The 20,597-nt window shown below is 38.7% G+C and overlaps 1 protein-coding gene across 1 annotated transcript in view; it reads right to left on the bottom strand.

Moving 5' to 3' along the window:
• Positions 1–20,597, bottom strand: part of LOC141440636 (alpha-1B adrenergic receptor-like) — a 44,137-nt gene that overhangs the window by 4,276 nt on the left and 19,264 nt on the right. The window contains exons 5-6 of the mRNA XM_074105156.1: positions 2,995–3,115; positions 2,233–2,303 (exon numbers count right to left, since the gene is read on the bottom strand). Coding sequence (XP_073961257.1) covers positions 2,233–2,303; positions 2,995–3,115 — 192 coding nt within the window. The remainder of the gene's footprint in view (positions 1–2,232; positions 2,304–2,994; positions 3,116–20,597) is intronic.

Raw genomic sequence — 20,597 nt, 5'->3', positions numbered from 1 at the left:
CAAAACTTACTGTGAAGTCAGTGCTTTCACCGGCACAGAACATGCAACCCCAGGATCACCAGTCTGGTTCTGCTGTCGTTCTGAAGAAAAATTCCTAATGGGAAAAATACCATATAAAGGTAAACCGCCGTAAGCACGACCTGCATTAAACTTGTTACAGCAAGCCATCATTGTTTTTATCAAGGAAGCCTCTGAGACGTTTATTGTGAAAAGGTTCTACTGCAACTTGGGCTTCGGTACAGCGATTTATCTATACACCATAACACGGGACGCTTTAATTATAAAATAACGAAGTAATCATGAATTCATCATCCATCATCCCAGCCTATATACGCCCCACTGCTGGGCACAGGCCTCCTCTCAGAACAAGAGGGCTTGGGCTGTAGTTACCACGCGGGCCCAGTGCGAATTGGGAACTTCACACGCACCATTGAATTGCTTCGCAGGTTTGTGCAGGTTTCCTCACGATGTTTTCCTTCACCGCAAAGCTCGTGGTAAATTTCAAATGTAATTCCGCACATGAATTTCGAAAAACTCAGAGGTGCGAGCCGGGGTTTGAACCCACGACACTCTGCTTCAGAGGCGATAGGTCAAACCACTACGCCACCACGGCTTCTTCATGAATTGATTTACTAGAAATAAAAAAGAAACATGATGAATCTTTTTTTTACTAAACAAACACTGCAAAGTTTTGGATGTTCGTCTTATTTGTGACAAATTTGAAGTAACATCATCCATAAAAAAATCAAAGCTAAACTTTAGATCCAGCAGCTGAACTGAAATTTCGGGATTTTAAAAAATTCCCGTGGGAATTCCCGAAAATAAAATCGTGGTGTTTAGGCGATGAGATAGCCTGATGAGGATGGGTGTCGACGGTAGGGCATTCTTCAATTAAGGAGCTTTTATGATTTTAAAGCTTTGTAATAAACTTAAAGTTCGTACAATAATTTTGATGGAATTTGATATAAATGCAAGGCGTTAAAAAATTCAAGTCTTGTAAGTGAAAGGTGAAGCGAATGAAGAATGGCGGTTGTTTCATATTTTTGTAAGACGTCCGGCGCGCTCCCTTGCGGTGGATCCGTGCATTGGTCTTGAAACGGCGAGTGGTGCAGTAAGCGATCCGCTAGATGGCGTTAGTAGGCAGGTTCACGGACACGTGGTTTTTTATTGACGTTACATTAAAAAAACCGGTTAAGAGCGTGTCGTACACGCCCAGGATAGGGTTCCGTAGCCATTACGATAAAATCAAAAAATATTTTTCTAAGGATTTCGTATTGTGTACTGAATCTTCCAAGTTTAGGTATATTTTATTACCTTAGGCTGCTATTTACTCTTAAACTACTTACAATTCTCAAGCAATCTTAGCCACCATAATTTTCCTTGTAAATTTGATATCTTTACTACCATTCTGATTTTTTTCAATTTTTTCCACCCAACAGTTTAGATTTTAGAGTGGGGGGACGCTCGATTTCAATGAAAATTTGCACTTTCAAGTTGAATATGTCGCAAACAGATCACTGAATAGAAAAATTGTTTTAGCAACCCCCAATGGTTTTAAAAGACCTATCTAACGATATTCCACAATATAGGGTTAATCGAGAAAACAAAAATCACCCCCACTTTACGTCTATGGGAGGTACCCTAAAAATGTTTTACTTTTTTTTATTGTACCACTTTGTTGGTGTGACTAATATGTATATTCATGACAAATTACAGCTTTCTAGTACTAACGGTCACTGAGCTTACCCGCGGACAGACAGACGGACAGACATGGCGAAACTATAAGGGTACGCAACCCTAAAAAACATGTCAAATTTCATGCCTCTAAGCCCAGCGGTTGTTGTTTCGAGATTTTATCCCTATCCCGTGGGAATATCGGAATAAAAAGTAGCCTAAGTTTTATTCCAGATGCCCAGCTATCTTCATACTAAATTTCATCCAAATCTGCCCAGCCGTTTCAGCGTGAAGGAGTAACAAACATCAAAAATCAATTGTGGCAGCTCGCATCGCACGGATAGTTTTCAGACTATAATACGGAAAAATACCTATAATAGTCACCTGATTTACATAAGAATGTCAAATTTCAAACCAATGTAACCATCGGCGGTGGCTTAACTTGCAATATTTGACCCGCACATACATTCATACATTGCAATTTAAATAAAAACTTGTAAAAAGACAGGTGACAAAATCCGTGCCGCTGGAGTCATCTCCCTGTATACGAGTACTCACGAGTTTTGCTGGACAGTGGTTTCCGGTACAGCGGCAGTACTCAAGCTTGGTGGTTGACCACGTGTTGACATCTGAAATGTTGAAGGAATATTTACACTCCGTCGGAGCTCCGTCAACCTTGCACAGTCGAGTTCATAAACATGTGAGCAAAAATTTGTTCAAAAATATCTGAACATGCTTCTACGCCGCCTACCATAGTCGTGTTCAGATATTTTTGATCAGATTCTTGCTCACAAGTTTATGAAGTCGACTGTACCGCCGGCCCTGGGGTAGCAAGAGCTTTGTCTCTAGGCGCCTGTGGCAAGGGACGCCATTTTCTAGTTTTGAGTGCAAAATAAAATTATGTTGGTGCCTTTTGAGAGGCGCGGAAGCGGTGTAGACTATCTCGCTCTACCTTAAACGAGAACTAGGACCGCCGATACAGTCGTGTTCATAAACTTGTGAGTTTGTGAGCAAAATTTTGTTCAAAAATATTCAGATATTGTTGATCAAATTTTTGCTCACAAGCTTATGAACTCGACTGTACCACAGTCATGAAAATGAATAACAGTAAATTTTCTTTTCTCATTTCATATAGTTCACAATCTCAAAAATGGCTAAACCGATTCTGATGAAATGTAGCTAAGAATAACACAAGGAAACTCGGTTTCAGAGCGATGATGCCATGCACAGACGGACAGACAGAGAGACGGCCATTGTCGTCAAACGTATATTGCCCCTATTATTGAGTAGGATTTTTAAAAATACTCATAAAATCGAGACCTGGCCTCTGTGTGACCGGATGGTGGGTGAAGCTGCCAGCGCCTGGAGAATCTGGCAATGCAGAACAATCATCACGCACGTTGGCACGTAAAAAGACAAGGTCACGCTGAAGAAGACGTAGCTGGAAATAAATTCAAGTTAAAAAGTTCAATTATAATACAATCTTTTATGCTGACTGTACTTTTTGTTGACTGTACTTGCATTGGCATCTAAACTACATTTCTGCACCAAATTTCGAATCGATGCCATTAACCGTTACCGTGCTGCGGAGACGGTGCCGGCCGGACTATAGGGATGTCACTGACAGCATTATTGTATTTTCAGCAGATTTTGAAAAGTACCTATGCCAAGTCACGTAAGTGCGTCAAATTTAACTTGCAGGATTTAAGCCGTACATACATACATATGAAGGTACATTGCAAGCGGAGGTAGTTAAAGAGTTGAACATTATTGCCACCATGCTAAATGTCGCCACTAATATTATGTAGGTAATTATCCGTTTCAATACATCTGGCGACATCTGGTTCGTTTTTAGGGTTCCGGAGCCAAAAGGGCAAAAACGGAACCCTTATAGTTTCGCCATGTCTGTCTGTCCGTCTGTCTGTCTGTCTGTCTGTCCGTCCGCGGCTTTGCTCAGGGACTATCAATGCTAGAAAGCTGTAATTTTGCACGAATATATGTATAGGTAAACTATGCCGACAAAATGGTACCATAAAAAGTTGAAAAAAAAATTTTTTTAGGGTACCTCCCATAGACGTAAAGTGGGGGTAATTTTTTTCTTCTCATCCAACCCTATAGTGGGGTATCGTTGGATAGGTCTTTTAAAACCTTTAGGGGTTTGCTAAGACAATTTTTCGATTCAGTGATGTGTTTGCAAAATATTCAACTTTAAAGTGCAAATTTCATTAAAATCGAGCGTCCCCCCCCCCCCTCTAAAATGGTAGTAATGGGTAGGTGGAAAAAATTGAAAAAATTCAAGATGTATCAAACTTACAAGGAAAACTGTAACGGTTAAGTTTTCTTGAGAATTATTAGTAGTTTAAGAGTAAACAGCAGGCTAAGGTATAAAATAATATACCTAGACTTGGAATATTCCGTACAAAATACGTAATCCTTAGAAAAATACTACTTCCTTTTTTCGTAATGGTTACGGAACCCTATTTCGGGCGTGTCCGACACGTTCTTGGCCGGTTATTTAAGAAACTCTGTCTCTCTTGGACAATGGAACAGAATAACAAAGAAGGAAAAGTTGATCGACCCAGCTATGACGTACGTGACTAGACTACACCAATGACCTAGTCCCAAACTAAGTACGTGACTACACCAATGACCTAGTCCCAAACTAAGCAAAGCTTGTATTCCGTACAATAATACAAGTTTGGGACTAGGTCCATTGGTGTCAATTGTCCCATGATATTTAGGTATTTAGTATCCATATACTATGTAGGCAACGGATAAACATACCTACTTATTTAGATAAATACATACGTAAATACATATTAAACATCTGCCCGGGACCTCAAGCTCCGTAAACGGCAAAATTTGGCGGGAACATTAAGTGTAGTACAGTCAATGTCATAAATAAGTGATCATTTCTGTACCATGTCGCTTTCAGTCGTTACACGATTTCGTATGGCTTTTCAAACATGACGTTAAAGTGACAAAGTACACAAGTGATCACTTATTTTTTTATTTTTTTTTTTTTTTTTTAATTTTTTAATTTATTAAGGCAACAAACAGTCACATTTAAACATTGCATTTAAGACATGATAAGGTATAGACCTGGAGTGCCATAACAGTAATAAGCATACATCGGTAAACAGGAATGTGCGATAAATGGCAATTGCAATTGAAGTAAAAACAGGTACGATAATAATCCTTATACGCTGAAAAACAAAAACAGTTAACCATTCTTATGGAGTTAAACAAGAAAATTGGAAAATTGGAACTGCGTGCGATTACTTAACATTTAGATGGCAAATAACACGGTTCTTGAAATTAATACAGTTTCTTTGGGCAAGAATATCAATGTGAGACAAATCTTTGTTATAATAACTGAGACAACGGTTGAAGTAAGAGTTAGTACAATATTTAGTGCGGGAGAACGGAATTGATGAGGATTTATGAGGTTGACTGCACCTACCTATGTTGTAATTTTAATGTAGTATCCTACTTACATATATATTTATTAATTTATCAGAGTCAGCTAGACTAGCCGTGTAGTAAGAGTAGAGGTGAGGTGATTAAAAAATTAAAAACAAAATAATTTTTAGTTTAATTCTGGCCCTCCTTTAAAATATTTGTCTCTTTTTGGCCCCCTATCAAGAAAGTTTTCCCACCACTGGCCTAGTAGGTTTTGCCGTTGTACATAGAATACGGTAAAAAAAATCTAGAAAACCACAGAGTACTAGAAAACGAAACATGAGAGGTAATGGTGGATGAACGATCTTTCAAATTGTTAACGAAATTTTTTTTCAAGCCAAACTAATTTTATTTTTTGCCTTGCCATTGGTAACCAGAATCGTGTAAGTAAATGGATGTCGTTGTATATTTATTTACAACAGTTCAGTTAAGACGGCATTAAGCTATTTCTGATGCGGGCGAAGCCGCGGGTTAAGGTTAGTGTATAAATAAATGTAAAAAAAGCCAATAGGATCGTTGACATCATAAAACGATAACTCCAAGATGTGACTGGTAAAAAACAATTTTAGCCTTGAAAACCAGATTAACCCTCAATGAGGGCTATCGTTTTTTGTCTCACTAGATGGCGCACTGTAGCGTGAGGTTTTTAAGTATGGCTTTCAAAGTCTGTTATTACGGGCGTGAAAACAAAGTTTAGATTAAAATCATATTGAATACACCTTAAAACCGTACCATAAAAATATCGTGCATGCCACAGTGTTGCATAGTCCCCGTTTTGTTCGGAAAAAAGGGAGGACAAAGGTTTCTGAAAGACAAAACTGTCTCAAAACACAGACATTCACTGCCCCGGAACGCATATTTGCCATAATTAATTTCAGATATTGCAAAATATTCACAAAATTATTCTAATTATAAATAAACCCGCGTAGCTCACCCAAATACTATGAGATTTGACATTTCGGAGACCTCACGCTACACTAGCGCCTCTAGTGGCGAATTCATACGCGATAGCCCTCATTAACTGCAAAATTAGTTTTGCAGTTGCTTTAATACAAAGCAAATAATTTAGTCGGTTGGGTTAACAAAAATATAGATGAAGAAGAAGAAGAAGAAGATAAATTTATTCACAACACAAGACAACAATATTATTAGGTACAAAAAAAAACAACACAAAGGTATGTGTCATTGCGGTTGTGAATCGGACACTGGCTCAGCATAATGCTGAAGCGTTAAGAACACCCCAGCGCTGATTTTCAGCCAGCACCGTCGGCAACCCTCGGACCGTTATAAAGACATACTACACACCATTAACTACAAAAGACTACATAAATAAATAGATAATTTGTAAGTAGATATAATTAATTTTTCAACTATTATTATTATGCACTCACTTGCCAAGTATACACCCTAACGCGGGCTAAAAAGAAAAATTAAATTAAAGAAAGAAAACGAGACAAAAAAGCAGTTTTGTGAAATAGTGCTGTTTCAGATGTAAGTACCTACCACCAGCCAAATATGTGGTCTATCTTCATCTAAAGTTGATAACCGTTTGCATGTCCTAAAACAATAATACCAATAGATGTGTCTGTCAACTTGAGAGTTCGACTTTAGGGATATTCATTTGATAGGAACTTGTTTAAAAATTTATAGACCACTTATTTGGCTGATGGTACCTATTGAATACCTAATCCTTTATCCATCCCCCACGTGTAGCATATTGTAGGCAGCTAGGTATAGTATAATAAGATACGTTGTATCGCAGTATAATATGCAGTATAAAAAGGACAAACACTACTTTGATACTGGATTTTACGGTATTTGACAACTCCTGATTTTGCCATATCTTAATATTATTATGCAAATATAGATATACAGATAGTGTTTAGCGAAGAGAAAATTTAAATCAGTTGAAAATTGGATTTATAGTGATTTTTTGAAAAATCTCTATATCTGTCTCTTTCTCAAACGCTTTTCTCTATGCAGCAAGTAAGGCGGTACTGGCGTGTGACGTCACATGCCAGAATGGCTTTCTCTGTCTAATCTTGAATTTCAAACCTTTATAACTTTGTCATTTGTAAAGGTAGCTTAAAAATTGTTTTTCTATTCGATAACAGGCATTGTGTACTGTTAATTTATAAAACATATACAAAATGGTCAAATACCGTATTGTGCTGCACGCGAAAAATTAATTCAACGCGGATGAAGTCGCCGGCGGAAAGCTAGTTAAGTATCTATTTGAATCGAAATTGAACTGAACACCGAATTTGATGGCTGATAATTGCGATGGAGATGGAGCAGAAGCAGCCAAGTTGCATTATAACTCAACGTACATTCAAGGGCAAAGATATCGGCTCGGCCAAAGTTGCAATAATATATGTATACACGGCCTTAATGTTATGTGCAAAGTCGTGTTTGAACGTATGATACGTATCTTCACTGGTATTCATGAAGACACGCTACAAAAATCGATTGCTAGAACATCAAGCAAAAAGAACTAAGGGTTGCCACTGCAAAAGACACAAAATAAGATAAGAATTTAAACAAATCACAGAAGCACAACGATAGCGTGTTTTAAACAAGCCAGCGCCATCTATGAGCACAATAACGAACTTATTTAATGGAGAAAAACATCTATTTATAGTTCAGCACCTCGTCCTCTTGATCCAGAAAACTTGTAGGCGTTTGTTCTTGCGCTACTACGTTACCAATATTTTAAAGTAAATACAGAAAAAAACGCCTCCTCTCTGTCATCCTCGTACGCTGCGTCCTGTTCCGTCTTTGATCGCCGCCATTGTATTTTTTTGGGCGAAAGCGTTACCATATTCGTCACTCATTTTATATATTTTGAATAATTACTAGCCAAAATGAACAAAAGGAAAATATACATAAAAGTAAATTTATTGTTTAAAATGGGTTGTAATTAACGCAGCTTCTTTGAACTGTCATTTTTGGCTTCTAATTTAATTGTTTGTCTTCTGAATTAATAAATCAGCGAGTAATTTTAAGCGCCTAATAAATACTTTTCAAGCGACTGTAAATTGTGTAATCCAAGCTACGTTTAATAAATCAGCATGACGATTATTATATAGCAACTAAATTTGTAATATGCCTACAAATGTTAAGCTTCTAATAAGTGTATCTATTGCATCTAGCAAACAATATTAACAGACTCTAATTTAATATTGTCACTTCTATTTTAATACATTAGTTTAGTGTACGGAAATTATGACTGAAGCAACCATAAATAAACATCAAATTTAATAATATTGTCATCAAAAAATTAACGTATAACGGCGCGGCGCACGACGCGGACGATGCCGCGTCGTGGAGATATACGGCTTCGTGACGTGAACGTAAAATGGCGCGGCGCGGAGAAACGGAGCGGAGGCAACGGAGCGGAACGGAACACGGAGCGGAACGGAGGCAACGGAGCGGAGGTAGTGGAGTAAAGCAGAGGCAGTGGAGCGGAGCGGAGGCAGCGTAGCGGAGGTAGCGGAGTGGATTCAGTGGAGTAAAGCGGAGACAGCGTAGTGGAGCGAAGTACCACGGAGCAGAGGAAGCGGAGCGGAGCGGAGACTGCGCAGCGGAGTGGAGGCTGCGGAACGGAGTGGAGGCAGCGGAGCGGAGACAATGGAGCGGAGGCAGTGGAGTGGAGGTAGTGAAGCAGAGTGGAGGCAGTGGGGTAAAGAGGAGATAACGGAGCGGAGACAGTGAAATAAAGCGGAGGCAACGGAGTGGCGATAGACAATGGAGCGGAAGCAGAAGATCGGAGGTAGTGGAGTGGAGCGGAGGCAGTGGAGTAATGCGGAGACAACGGAGCGGAGTGGAGCTCCACTGCCTCCACGCCGCTCCAATGCCTCCGCTCCACTCCGCAGCCTCCGCTGCGCTGCCTCCGCTTCTATTTTCTGCTTTAAGGTACAAAAGGCAACGACCGAACCTATAAAAGCTAACATAATTGTTGGAAAGAAATCGATACAAGACCAAACAAAAAAGATTAACTTAAAACATGTCCATGGTAGTCCTTCAAAATTTAATGCAATGATATGAAATGCAGGCGGAGGCATGAGGTTGAGTGATATGCAACAAATGCATGCCTCCGCCTGCATTTCATATCATTGCATTAAATTTTGAAGGACTACCATGGACATGTTTAAGTTAATCTTTTTTGTTTGGTCTTGTATAGATTTCTTACCAACAATTATGTTAGCTTTTGATACTTTTAATTTTTTTGTCTTGTTTCGATCTTTTCAGTTCACTTTTGCAGTCGGGTTTTTGATTTTTGTTAATTGTTTTTTTTTTATTTACGTCTTTTCAGTTAAATTATTTACAGTTTTTTAAACAGTTTCCTTTTAAAATGTAAAAGCGCGGATTCATGAAAAATTATTAATGACTCGATATTCAACTAACGAAATAAATGTGTCCGTTTGGCACGAATTCCTGATAGCTATAGAACGAGGCCTAAATTATAAGCTGGGCGATAATTCGAGCGTTTTGACCGCCTCTTTTTTCTGAGACATCTTTCGATTGAATGGTGGCCGAGAGTCCCCTTATGTTCCTCTTTGCGTTCTACCTCTCTCCCTGCCTTTTTCCCTTCAAGTTCGGCGGCGGAGAGTCCCGTCGGGTCAGTTATGGGGCGCATGATATGCATGGGCAGCCTGCTTCACCGCTTTTGCTTTATTTATTTACCTAATTATGTCGTAAATCTGTTCTTTTTTGCATATACAGGGTGTCCCAGAAGTACCACGTCACAGTGACACCAGAGGTAGGCCAGCTCAAGTGGAACCTAACCAACCCAACATGACCCCAGTAAAAGTTGCACGGTTTTCGAGTTATTACCGAAATAAAGATTTTTGGGGATACTCCCCTTTGTCTTCACATTTTTAGTACCAGCATCGACTTGGAAAGCTCTTAATAACAGTTTTTTATGTGGATCGAATCGTGAATAGTCACTTCAGAAGTGCAGTGTGTTATTTTGGCAGTAACTACCGTAAAATGCTGAAAAAAACTTTATTAATCTTGATTTAAGTTGTCTCAAAAATAAGAATTTCAACTTTAACCATCTGCCATGAAAAAAAATTACTAGAAACGAAACAAACAAATAACGCCAATAAATTAGGCATGTTATGCAGATTCAGAAATGGTACGACACATGTATCTTACTGAAATAACATTGGCATTCTTATCACTTTGCTGATGCCGCAAGGCGTCACTGTTCAGCTGTTAAGTAAAAACATGTTACATTACCTACTAATTTATTGAATCAGGCGTTACTTTGCTGAGGTTCATATTAATGAACTGAAACAATCACCTACTTTGCTCACCCGCGACCTTATGATAGCTACGTTTATACTAGAAATGTGTGTTCATTCAGTTCCTCCTCCTCCACACTGCAAAAATACAGGGTAGTTCGAAGGACTCGCGCTGCTAGCAGACTTGACACCCCACACTTCAGTCTACTCGTGACCACGGCCACTGTAATTTTGCCGAAACGTCGAGGTAAATATTACTCGTGTGTGTAAGCGTGATAAGTCCCGTTGGTGGTATTATGAATATGAATGAAAATCACGAAAGTTTAAAACGTTAAATAATATTATTTGGTTAACGCTATAATCTGGACATCTTTAAGGTCAAAGTGAACAGACACCTTCTAGACAAACGTGTACCATCTTAGGCCTCATCTTCGCCTTCCATCAAGTGAGATTGAGGCCAAACGTAAGCCTATTAAAAATATTCTAGAACCAGATTTATTTCAATGAAATATTCTGGAATGAAGAATCGGCTTGCAAAAGGGATGGATATTTCAATTTACACAACGTCCATAGCTGGCAGACAGAAAACCAACACAGACACATGAAGAACGAGAAGATCGGTCCCAATACTGTAGTAATCTCTATACTTGTTTATGGCATGTTTAAAAAAAGTGATTTATTACGTCGTACTGACTTAAGAAAATAAATTAAAAAAAGCCAATTCGATGTTGATTTGACTTTATTTTATTGGCGACGAGGGATGGACGCCGAACAATTCGCGAAATTCCTGAGCGCTCAACAGGCACAACAGGAGCAAATGTTACAAATATTAAAAATAGCTCTCGCCCAAACACCGACACAGGCGACGGCTACTATGACACCAACAGATGGCAGCGTGACGAGCGCTGGTACCTCACAACAGCCACCCAGCAGGATGGCTGTAATTAAGACATTTTCAATGGAAAAATACAACCCCGCCAACTATCGGGTAAGCGATTACATGGATTTTTTCGAAGCCAAATGTACAATACATGGTGTAACCAATAATGACGCCCTTAAAAAGGATCTCCTTTTGAACAGCATTACTCCCGACATCTTCCGGGAAGTAAAAACAGCACTCACACCGAATTTCGACACGAGCACATATAGCGATATACGCACAAAATTACTAGACTTATACCGCGTCAAGAGAACACGATATAGAGCTCTCACAGAGTTTTGGAATTGTGTTAGAGATGAGAACGAATCGATGGAACACTACGCCAACCGACTAAAGAGCTTGAGTGAAGACTGTGATTATGACGACTATTTATTAGAACGACAACTCCGCGACAGATTCGCAACTGGGCTAAATCATACAGAATTAGAAACGGATTTAAAACAAAAGTGGCCAGATTTGAAACAAACGTACAATGGCGAAACCACAGAAGTCACATTCGCACAGCTCTTCGCCGTTGCTCAGTCCCGTGAACAAGCCGAACATGACACACCACCAACGAACATTAAAAGAATACAAAAGAACAAACCCAAACAAAATAACAGTCTACGAAATGAAACCTACCGAAGTCCACGCAAAATACGTTCCAACCAATGCCTTCGCTGTGGAAAATATGATAAGCATAACTTTTCCAACTGCCCAGCCAAGACACATACGTGCGAAGAATGCGGCACTGCTGGACACTACGAAAGCTGTTGCATTAAATCTGGTCGAGCATACCTTGTGAAAGACAAGCCACAAAAATCACGACACAGGCTACAGCGTGTAACAGACACTACAGGCAATAATAGTTCAAGTACCTCGGAATACAGCAACTCGGGCGATGAATTAGTATGCAGTATTGCACAGGCGCATAACAAGGACTGTAAAAGAATCGATGTACTAATCAACGGAAAACGCTGCACTATGGACTGGGACCCCGGCTCTGCATATTCAATTATAAGCACGCAATTTTGGCGACAAATAGGAGCTCCAACTTTAACTAAAGCACCCAAGTTAAAAGCATATTGCAACTACAAACTAAAATCAAAGGGCTTATCAGAAGTGACAGTAGAAGTTGATAACAAACAGAAAATTGTACCTGTAGTAGTCATGAAAAACGCTGACCCGATGCTTTTTGGGTTACAATGGAGTGAGATTTTTGGGATGGAATTTCCAAAACCTGTATACTCTATCAAAAAGGTAAACCATACAACGCTTCAACATATCATAAAAAATATGAACAACTTTTCGACGGCAAACTCGGCAAAGTAAACGACTATCAAGTTAATATCCATGTCAAACCAGGAGCAGAGCCTGTCCATCTACCGGCACGGCCTATCAAATTTGGAATGAAACGAAATATTGAAAAAGAAATAGATCGCCTTGTTTCTGAAGGGATTATTAATGAAGTCGATCCGAACTTGACGCCTGTGGAGTGGGCCACGCCCACAGTCAACGTCGTAAAACCAAACGGTGATATTAGAATTTGCGGAGACTACAGAAGTACACTAAATCCTGTTCTTGTAAAACATCTACACCCAGTCCCACTATTTGACCAACTACGACAGAATCTGGCGCATGGCCAACTTTTTTCGAAAATTGATCTCAAAGACGCTTACTTGCAGTTTGAAATAGCACCGGAGTCAAAGAAATATCTTACCCTGTCAACGCATAAAGGGTATTTTCAATACAACAGAATGCCTTTCGGAATCTCCACAGCTCCGTCCATATTCCAACACTATCTTGACAAACTGCTAAGAGATATACCCAACACAGCAGTATATTTTGATGACATTGCAGTGACAGGCAAAGATATGGACGGACATTTACGTACTCTTAGTATAATTTTTGAACGCTTGTTGAAAGCAGGACTCAAGGTTAATTTGAAAAAGTGCTCCTTCCTGAAAAATGAAATAGAATACCTCGGACACAAAATAAACAAAGACGGCATACGCCCTACTACAAAAAAGATTGAAGCTATATCCAAAGCAACTGAACCAACTAATTCAAAGGAATTACGATCATTTCTTGGCTTTGTCAATTTCTATGAACGCTTCATACCTCACTTACATGGACTTTGTGCGGACCTACATGAACTGACGAGCGGAAGACACCCATGGCGATGGACAGAGCGTGAAAGACACATTTTTGAAAAAACAAAGAAATGTATAGCCGCATCAAAACCCTTAACAGCATTTGATGAAAACCCCCCCATTTTCCTTGCTTGTGATGCTTCAGAGAAGGGAGTGGGAGCCGTGTTATATCACAAAAATGGAATCAATGAACAGCCTATAGCTTTCGCATCGAGGAAATTACGTTCTGCAGAAACAAAGTATTCTGTTATAGATCGAGAAGCTCTAGCGATTCTTTTTGGAATAAAGAAGTTTGACCAGTACTTACGTGGCACAAAATTTACCTTGGTGACTGACCACAAACCTCTGATACATATATTAGGCTCACAACGTAACCTTCCTAAACTTGCTAACAACAGACTTGTGAGGTGGGCACTAATAATAGGCAGTTACAATTACGAAATATGTTATCAAAAGGGAGAAAATAATGTACTAGCTGATTGCTTATCAAGACTGCCCAACTGTGAGACTCGGCCATCAAAAACAGAACGAGTAGTACACAGAATTGAGTCACACCTTTTAGGAACTAGGATGGCTGATTTACATCTTTCTGAAGACATCTTGAGAGAGAAAACTGCTCAGATAAGACACTAATGGACGTTTAAAGTACATAAAAACTGGATGGAGAGAACTTGAATATACTAACGACATAAAACATTTCTTCAGAAAACGCAACGAACTCTCTGTAGAAATAAAAATCATTATGTGGCAAGGAAGAATGATTTATACCAACAAAACCTACAGCAAAAAGTTTTGGACTTACCTTCATAGAGGTTCACCCAGGCATATCAGCAATGAAAGCACTTGCTCGTTTCTATGTTTGGTGGCCATCGATTGACGAAGACATAGACAATTACGTCAAGAGATGTACTAGATGTCAACAACATAGACGCCACACATCCAGAACTTCCCATTACTCGTTGTCAATTCCAGATCAAGTGTGGGAAAGGATACACATCGACTTCGCAGGTCCTTACGAAGGCACCTATTGGCTGGTTTTAAGTGACGCGTTGTCCAAGTGATTGAAGTGAGACCAATGAGAAGCATTACCACTTTTAAACTTGTGCTCCGTCTTGGCGACATATTTTGCACATTTGGTCTACCACTAATGATCGTATCTGACAACGGACCACAATTCACGTCAACAGAATTCAAAATGTACTGTGTCAACGTCAAGGAATATTACATATCAGGTCATCACCTTATCACCGAGAACTAATGGCTTAGCGAGAGACTCGTACGCACATTCAAAACCAGATACTCATCCTCATCAGGGCTCCAGCAACAGTCTACAAGAATTTCTTTTCACTTACCGGATACACACCACATACCACTACTGGCAAATCACCAGCTGAAATCAATGTTTGGACGAACAGTTGAATTGTTTGTTATCGAACATACGACCAAACAAACGAAGAACTTGCAGTACCAACACGTACAGGCCACTATAAATGAAACCACAATAAAAATTCAGAGTATACGCCCGGTGACGCAATTTATCATAGAACACGATTGCAGAAAACCTGGCACCAGGAGTCGTAACCGAACGGAAACATCGTTTTTGCTTACATCATTTCAACTCCAAAGGTGGTAATATTCGCCGGCACGCTGATCATATCCGTCCTAGATTGCCATCGGAATCACTACCTGCGAACCCACCACTAGAAACTCACATCAAGCATCATTGACAGATAGTCCTCCAGGAACACTGTCGTCACCACCCTTTCGAACACCCAATCCGACTCCTACTCAAACACCAACGCCACTAAGCATTCCTCAAGTGCGGAAGTTTCTCCACCACCTGAAACCTCTTCTCCATGCAGCCAACACCCAAGTCCAGTAGCATCACCACAGAGAACACCCAGGGGCACCACGTGCTGTTATGATCACCCCGGCTACACGACGCCAAAGCCCCGGACAGTGGCGACCCCTCGTCGACTCATTGAGGAGATGTAACGGTGTTCGGATGGAAGGGACGAATGTAGTAATCTCTATACTTGTTTATGGCATGTTTAAAAAAAGTGATTTATTACGTCGTACTGACTTAAGAAAATAAATTAAAAAAAGCCAATTCGATGTTGATTTGACTTTATTTTAAATACCAATTCAAAATTAATTTGTGGACTGGAATTCTTAATGGACAAATTGTGGGACAGGTCGAGTTGCCTCCTATTCTTAATGGTAGAAACTATTTACAGTTTTTGCAAAACGACCTGCCTGGTTTATTAGAAGATGTACCGTTGGCACTGACCGAACCATGTGGTACCAACAAGATGGTTTCTCGGCACATTACGCTCGGCTAGTCCGTGAGCACCTCAGCGAAACATCCCTGAGAGATGGATTGGTCGATTGGGACCAATTTTAGGGCCACCGCGTTCCCCGGATCTAAACCCACTAGATTTTTTATTGGGGATGTTTAAGACAAAGTTTACGCAAAACCAATACGCTCTGAAGAAGGATTGCGGCAACGAGTATTCGACGCGGCCCGTACCATAGTTTACGAAAATTGAGCCGAAATTTTATTAAACGATATTTTTTGTGCATCAGAGTCCATGGGAGACAATTTGAACATTTATTGTGAACTAAATTTATTCCAATAAATGAATGAAAGATAAATCTGTTTTTAACCACCCACGCAAAAAGAAGGGTGTTATAAGTTTGACCGCTATGTCTGTCTGTCTGTCTGTCTGTGGTACCGTAGCTCTTAAACGCGTAAACCGATTTGAATGCGTTTTTTTTATTATTTGAAAGCAGGTTTTCCAGCGATGGTTCTAAGACATATTCTATCAAAATCGTTTCAGCCGCTTTTGAAATATTGAACTTTGAAGTGACAAAGTTGGGGATTTTCCAACTTTTTTTTTGGTTAGGTTATATCCGGTTCTTTAGGATCCGGTCCTAGCCTTGAAAAGGGAGACAAATATTATATTTAACCTTCGTGCATTTGGCAAAAAATAAGGTATCAGATAATAGATGAGCTATCGCTATACACAGCATTTTTGTACCACTTAGCAGGGACTGCTTTCGGAGTTCCAGTTTTAAGTTGGTTCGATAGGGCTGCGCTAAAGTGATAAGAATGTCTAATGTTCTTGGAGTAAGATACATGTGTCATACCATTTCTGAATCTGCATAACATGTCTAATTTATTGGCGTTATTTATTTGTTTTGGTTTCTAATACAATTTTTTATGGCAGATGGTTAAAGTTGAAATTCATGTTTTTGAGACAACTTAAATCAAGATTAATTAAGTTGTTTTCAGCTTTTTACGGGAGTTACTGACAAAATAACACACTACACTTCTGAAGTAACTATTCACGATTCGATACACATAAAAAAATGTTATTAAAAGCTTTCCAAGTCGATGCTGGTACTAAAAATGTCAAGACAAAGGGGAGTATCCCAAAAATCTTTATTTCGGTAATAACTCGAAAACCGTGCAACTTTTACTGGGTCATGTTAGGTTGGTTAGGTTCCTCTTGAGCTGGCCTACCTCTGGTGTCACTGTGACAGCTAACATTATTATACAAAAACTGGCCAAGAGCGTATCGGACACGTTCAGGATAGGGTTCGGCAGCCGTAAAATTCAAACTATCCGTACCGTACCTATTACATAAGTAATATTTCTAAGGATTTTGTATCTTGTACGACATTTTCAAAGTAAGTATATTTTACAAGTTAGGGTGCTATTTACTGTTAAATTATTTACCTACTAAGAATCCTGAGGCAAACTTAGCGGTAATAGTTTTATTTGTTAATTTGATAATTTTACTATCATAGTGAAACAAAGTTTTTGGAAGGGGAGGGACGCTAGATTTCAACAAAAAATTGTTCTTCAAAGTTGTTTATTTTGAAAAGGAATCACTGTATCGAAAATTCGTCTCCACGACCCTGTACTGATTTTAAAAGACCTATCCAACGATACCCTACCTACTCTATAACGTTATAAGTACGAGAAAAAAGTTTTACCCCCACTTTACGTCTGTGGGAGGTACCCTAAAAAGTTTTTTTTTTTCTATATTTCATTTTACCACTTTGTTGGCATAGTTGCTAAATATATCCATGCAAAATGACAGCTTTCTAAAATTAATAGTCTTCATTTTAGTTTTTAATATTTTGTACTAACATTTTAACGTATGTTATTTACTATATAACAGTCATGACATAGTTTTTGAGATCCCTTTGATAAGTTCTTGACTTTGATACCCATATTAGTAGGATTAGAAAAATCAATTTTTGTTGACCCCCAATTATTTGCATCTCACAGCCGCCATGTTTTTTTTTTTTAACGTCACCTATCTAAGGACACTTGGGTTGCTGGGATGATTCTAATGATACCTTAATTGTCAAAATCCGTCCAGCGGTTTGAGATATGCGCGGTAATAAAGAATATTACATACTTACATACAAGATACGCGCGAAAAACAATACCTCTCCTTGCAGTCGGGTAATAATAAAAATGAGTGTATAATTGTTAAAGACTTTTTCACTTCTAAATCGTGTCTAATTGTAAACAAATACATACATGCGACTCGTTGCTACGGTATTCTGAATGCAGCACGCTCATTGGCGGGCCGGCCGGTTACGGCGCGTGCGCGCTCTCGTTCCCGCGCAGCGCACCACGAGGCGTGTTGCTATTTTCAAAAGAAGACGAATTATTAATTTTGTTGCTAAGTCGTTATTTACGATGCTCTATATTGGGGGTTGATTTTGATTAAATTAGTAGACAGATATTGAAGCTCAAAAATAAATAAAGTAGCTGACTTACAATATTAGTCGCAAAATCATCATTTTGAAGAGAATATATTTATCGGTAGCAGAGTTATATTATTTGTTGTTTGTAATTACGGCTTTTTGCACTTAGGTACAACATAAACATGCGGATCGGAAATGGCGGGAAATCAAACATCTCGTTCTTTATTTCCCCTGCTAATTTGCTGTCACTGCTGTAATTTTTTTTTAATTATCGATGAGGCCATTTTTTTTCTTTGATTTGTCAAGATGGCCAACATAACGCGTCTAATCCGTCTATCAGCAGCTCAACAACTAGCAGACTGCTAGCAAGCGTTTATGAATCATACTTCTTGACAACCGTTTACAAGCTTAATCAGTCTGCTAATCAAACCGATAAAACCTCAATACGGTATTTGACACCTCCTGATTTTGTCATATCTTAATATTATTATGAAATATAGATATACAGATAGTGTTTAGTTTAAATCACTTGAAAATTGGATTTATAGTGATTTTTTGAAAAATCTATATACCTGTCTCTTTCTGAAACGCTTTTCTCTATGCAGCAAGTATGGCGGTATTGGCGTGTGACGTCACATACCAGTATGTCTTTCTCTGTCTAATGAAATTCAAATCTTTATAACTTTGTTATTTGTAAAGGTAGCTTAAAAATTGTTTTTCTATTCGATAACAGGCATTGTGTAGTTTTAATTTATAAAACATATACATAGTCAAATACCGTATTAAGGATTTTTTTTGAATAATACTGATAGTAATTGTCCCAGATTGGCGCACTCAGCCCTGTTTCCAATTTTTTCAGTCTATGGTAGAGGGAATTGTTAGTATCACCTTTCAGGGAGCACCATCCCCTCCACAAGCAGCTCATATTGAAGCTGCAACATTGTCCTGCAAGCACTCACTAAGAGAGGCATAAGTAAGTCTTCATTGTCCTGCAAACACTCACTAAGAGAGGCATAAGTAAGTCTTCAATGGATATTATGTTGGCATCAGCCACTAAAGTTGTAACAAACACAACTTTAATCTATTAGATGCATCTATTTAAAATGTAATAGATTTTCTTACCTAAAGTTTAAAGAAGGCTTGACTTATACCTCTCTTAACTGATCTGAATAGATCTGCGATCTCACTAATTTTAGGCCCCAGTTTAGAAAAGATAGAGATTTTTTGTAAGGATTTTTCAACTTAAACCCAATGTTCCTAAATATTCTGAAACCTGGAACCCAAAAATTGTACTTAAACATCTGAATACTATATGTGCTCTAATGAAACATTAAACTTAAAAACTAAAAAATGTGTCACTTTTCTAGCATTTTTTTAGAACACTTAGAGTGCAGACATTACCCTTGATTAAGTTAGATAATATTTTTAAACATAAGACTATTATAATTTGTACTCTAGATCATATAATATCTTGGCCAAGACAAAAAACCGACTTGTGTTATTTTATTGAATCAGGCGTTACTTTGCGGAGGCGTTGCTTTGAGTCTAACAACTGGTAGCATGGTGTACGGTTGTGTCACAGAAGATGAGCTCTGGTTGAGTTCGGAACGCGTCAGTGTAGTGGTGGTGGTGATATATGGGTTTGTGTGATTTGTGTGTGTTCTTACAGTGTGGAGGTGGAGGAACTGCATGAACACGCATATTTTGCATAAGCTTAGCTATCGTAAGGTCGCGGGTGAGCAAGGAAATTCTTTTAGCTCATTGTGTTATTTTGCCTTATTTTAGCGAAAAATTTAAATATCTAAATAAATAAATATCTGTTGGCTATAGTATTGAAAGTATTCATAATGTTAACACCTTCTCTGCACACAGTACGCGACACACAGCGACTTTATTTGCGGTCAAAGAGGGTGTTAACATCAAAAACTATTGGAAAGATGGTAGGCTGGACCAGGGGTCAAATATGTTTGCTAAACATTACAACAGACCACTGGTCCAGGATGCATCTTCATTATCGAGAGCTATATGTAAGTTCACACTTAAGATTACTTATAAGTTTATAATTAATAGTAACGCAAGATTTATTCTTGTTATTGTTTATTAAGCTAAGGTAAGTAACGGCGCCTATTACCGTGGTACTTAAGGAAGTTTTCAAGTGAGTCCAAAAATTAAGGGTATCAAATCTCCTTTACAAACGAATAGTTTTTAAATTTAAGATCGTTTATTGAACTTTCAGTGTCGTAACTTTTCGGGCTCGTTTTAGTAATTAGTATTTGATAAAATAATTATTAAAATCAAAATACCAAAACTTCTATTACCGTGGTAATGGACAGGCTGTTGATTCTATTACCGCGAATTGAGGTTTTATTACGAGGGTATAAAAAAACAGCAATTTCCTACCTCGGTAATAGG

This window comes from Choristoneura fumiferana, chromosome Z, assembly GCF_025370935.1.
Source record: "Choristoneura fumiferana chromosome Z, NRCan_CFum_1, whole genome shotgun sequence".
NCBI classification, from domain to species: domain Eukaryota; kingdom Metazoa; phylum Arthropoda; class Insecta; order Lepidoptera; family Tortricidae; genus Choristoneura; species Choristoneura fumiferana.
The sequence above is the reverse complement of the archived record's forward strand: the minus strand, read 5'-3'. Positions and strand labels throughout refer to the sequence as shown.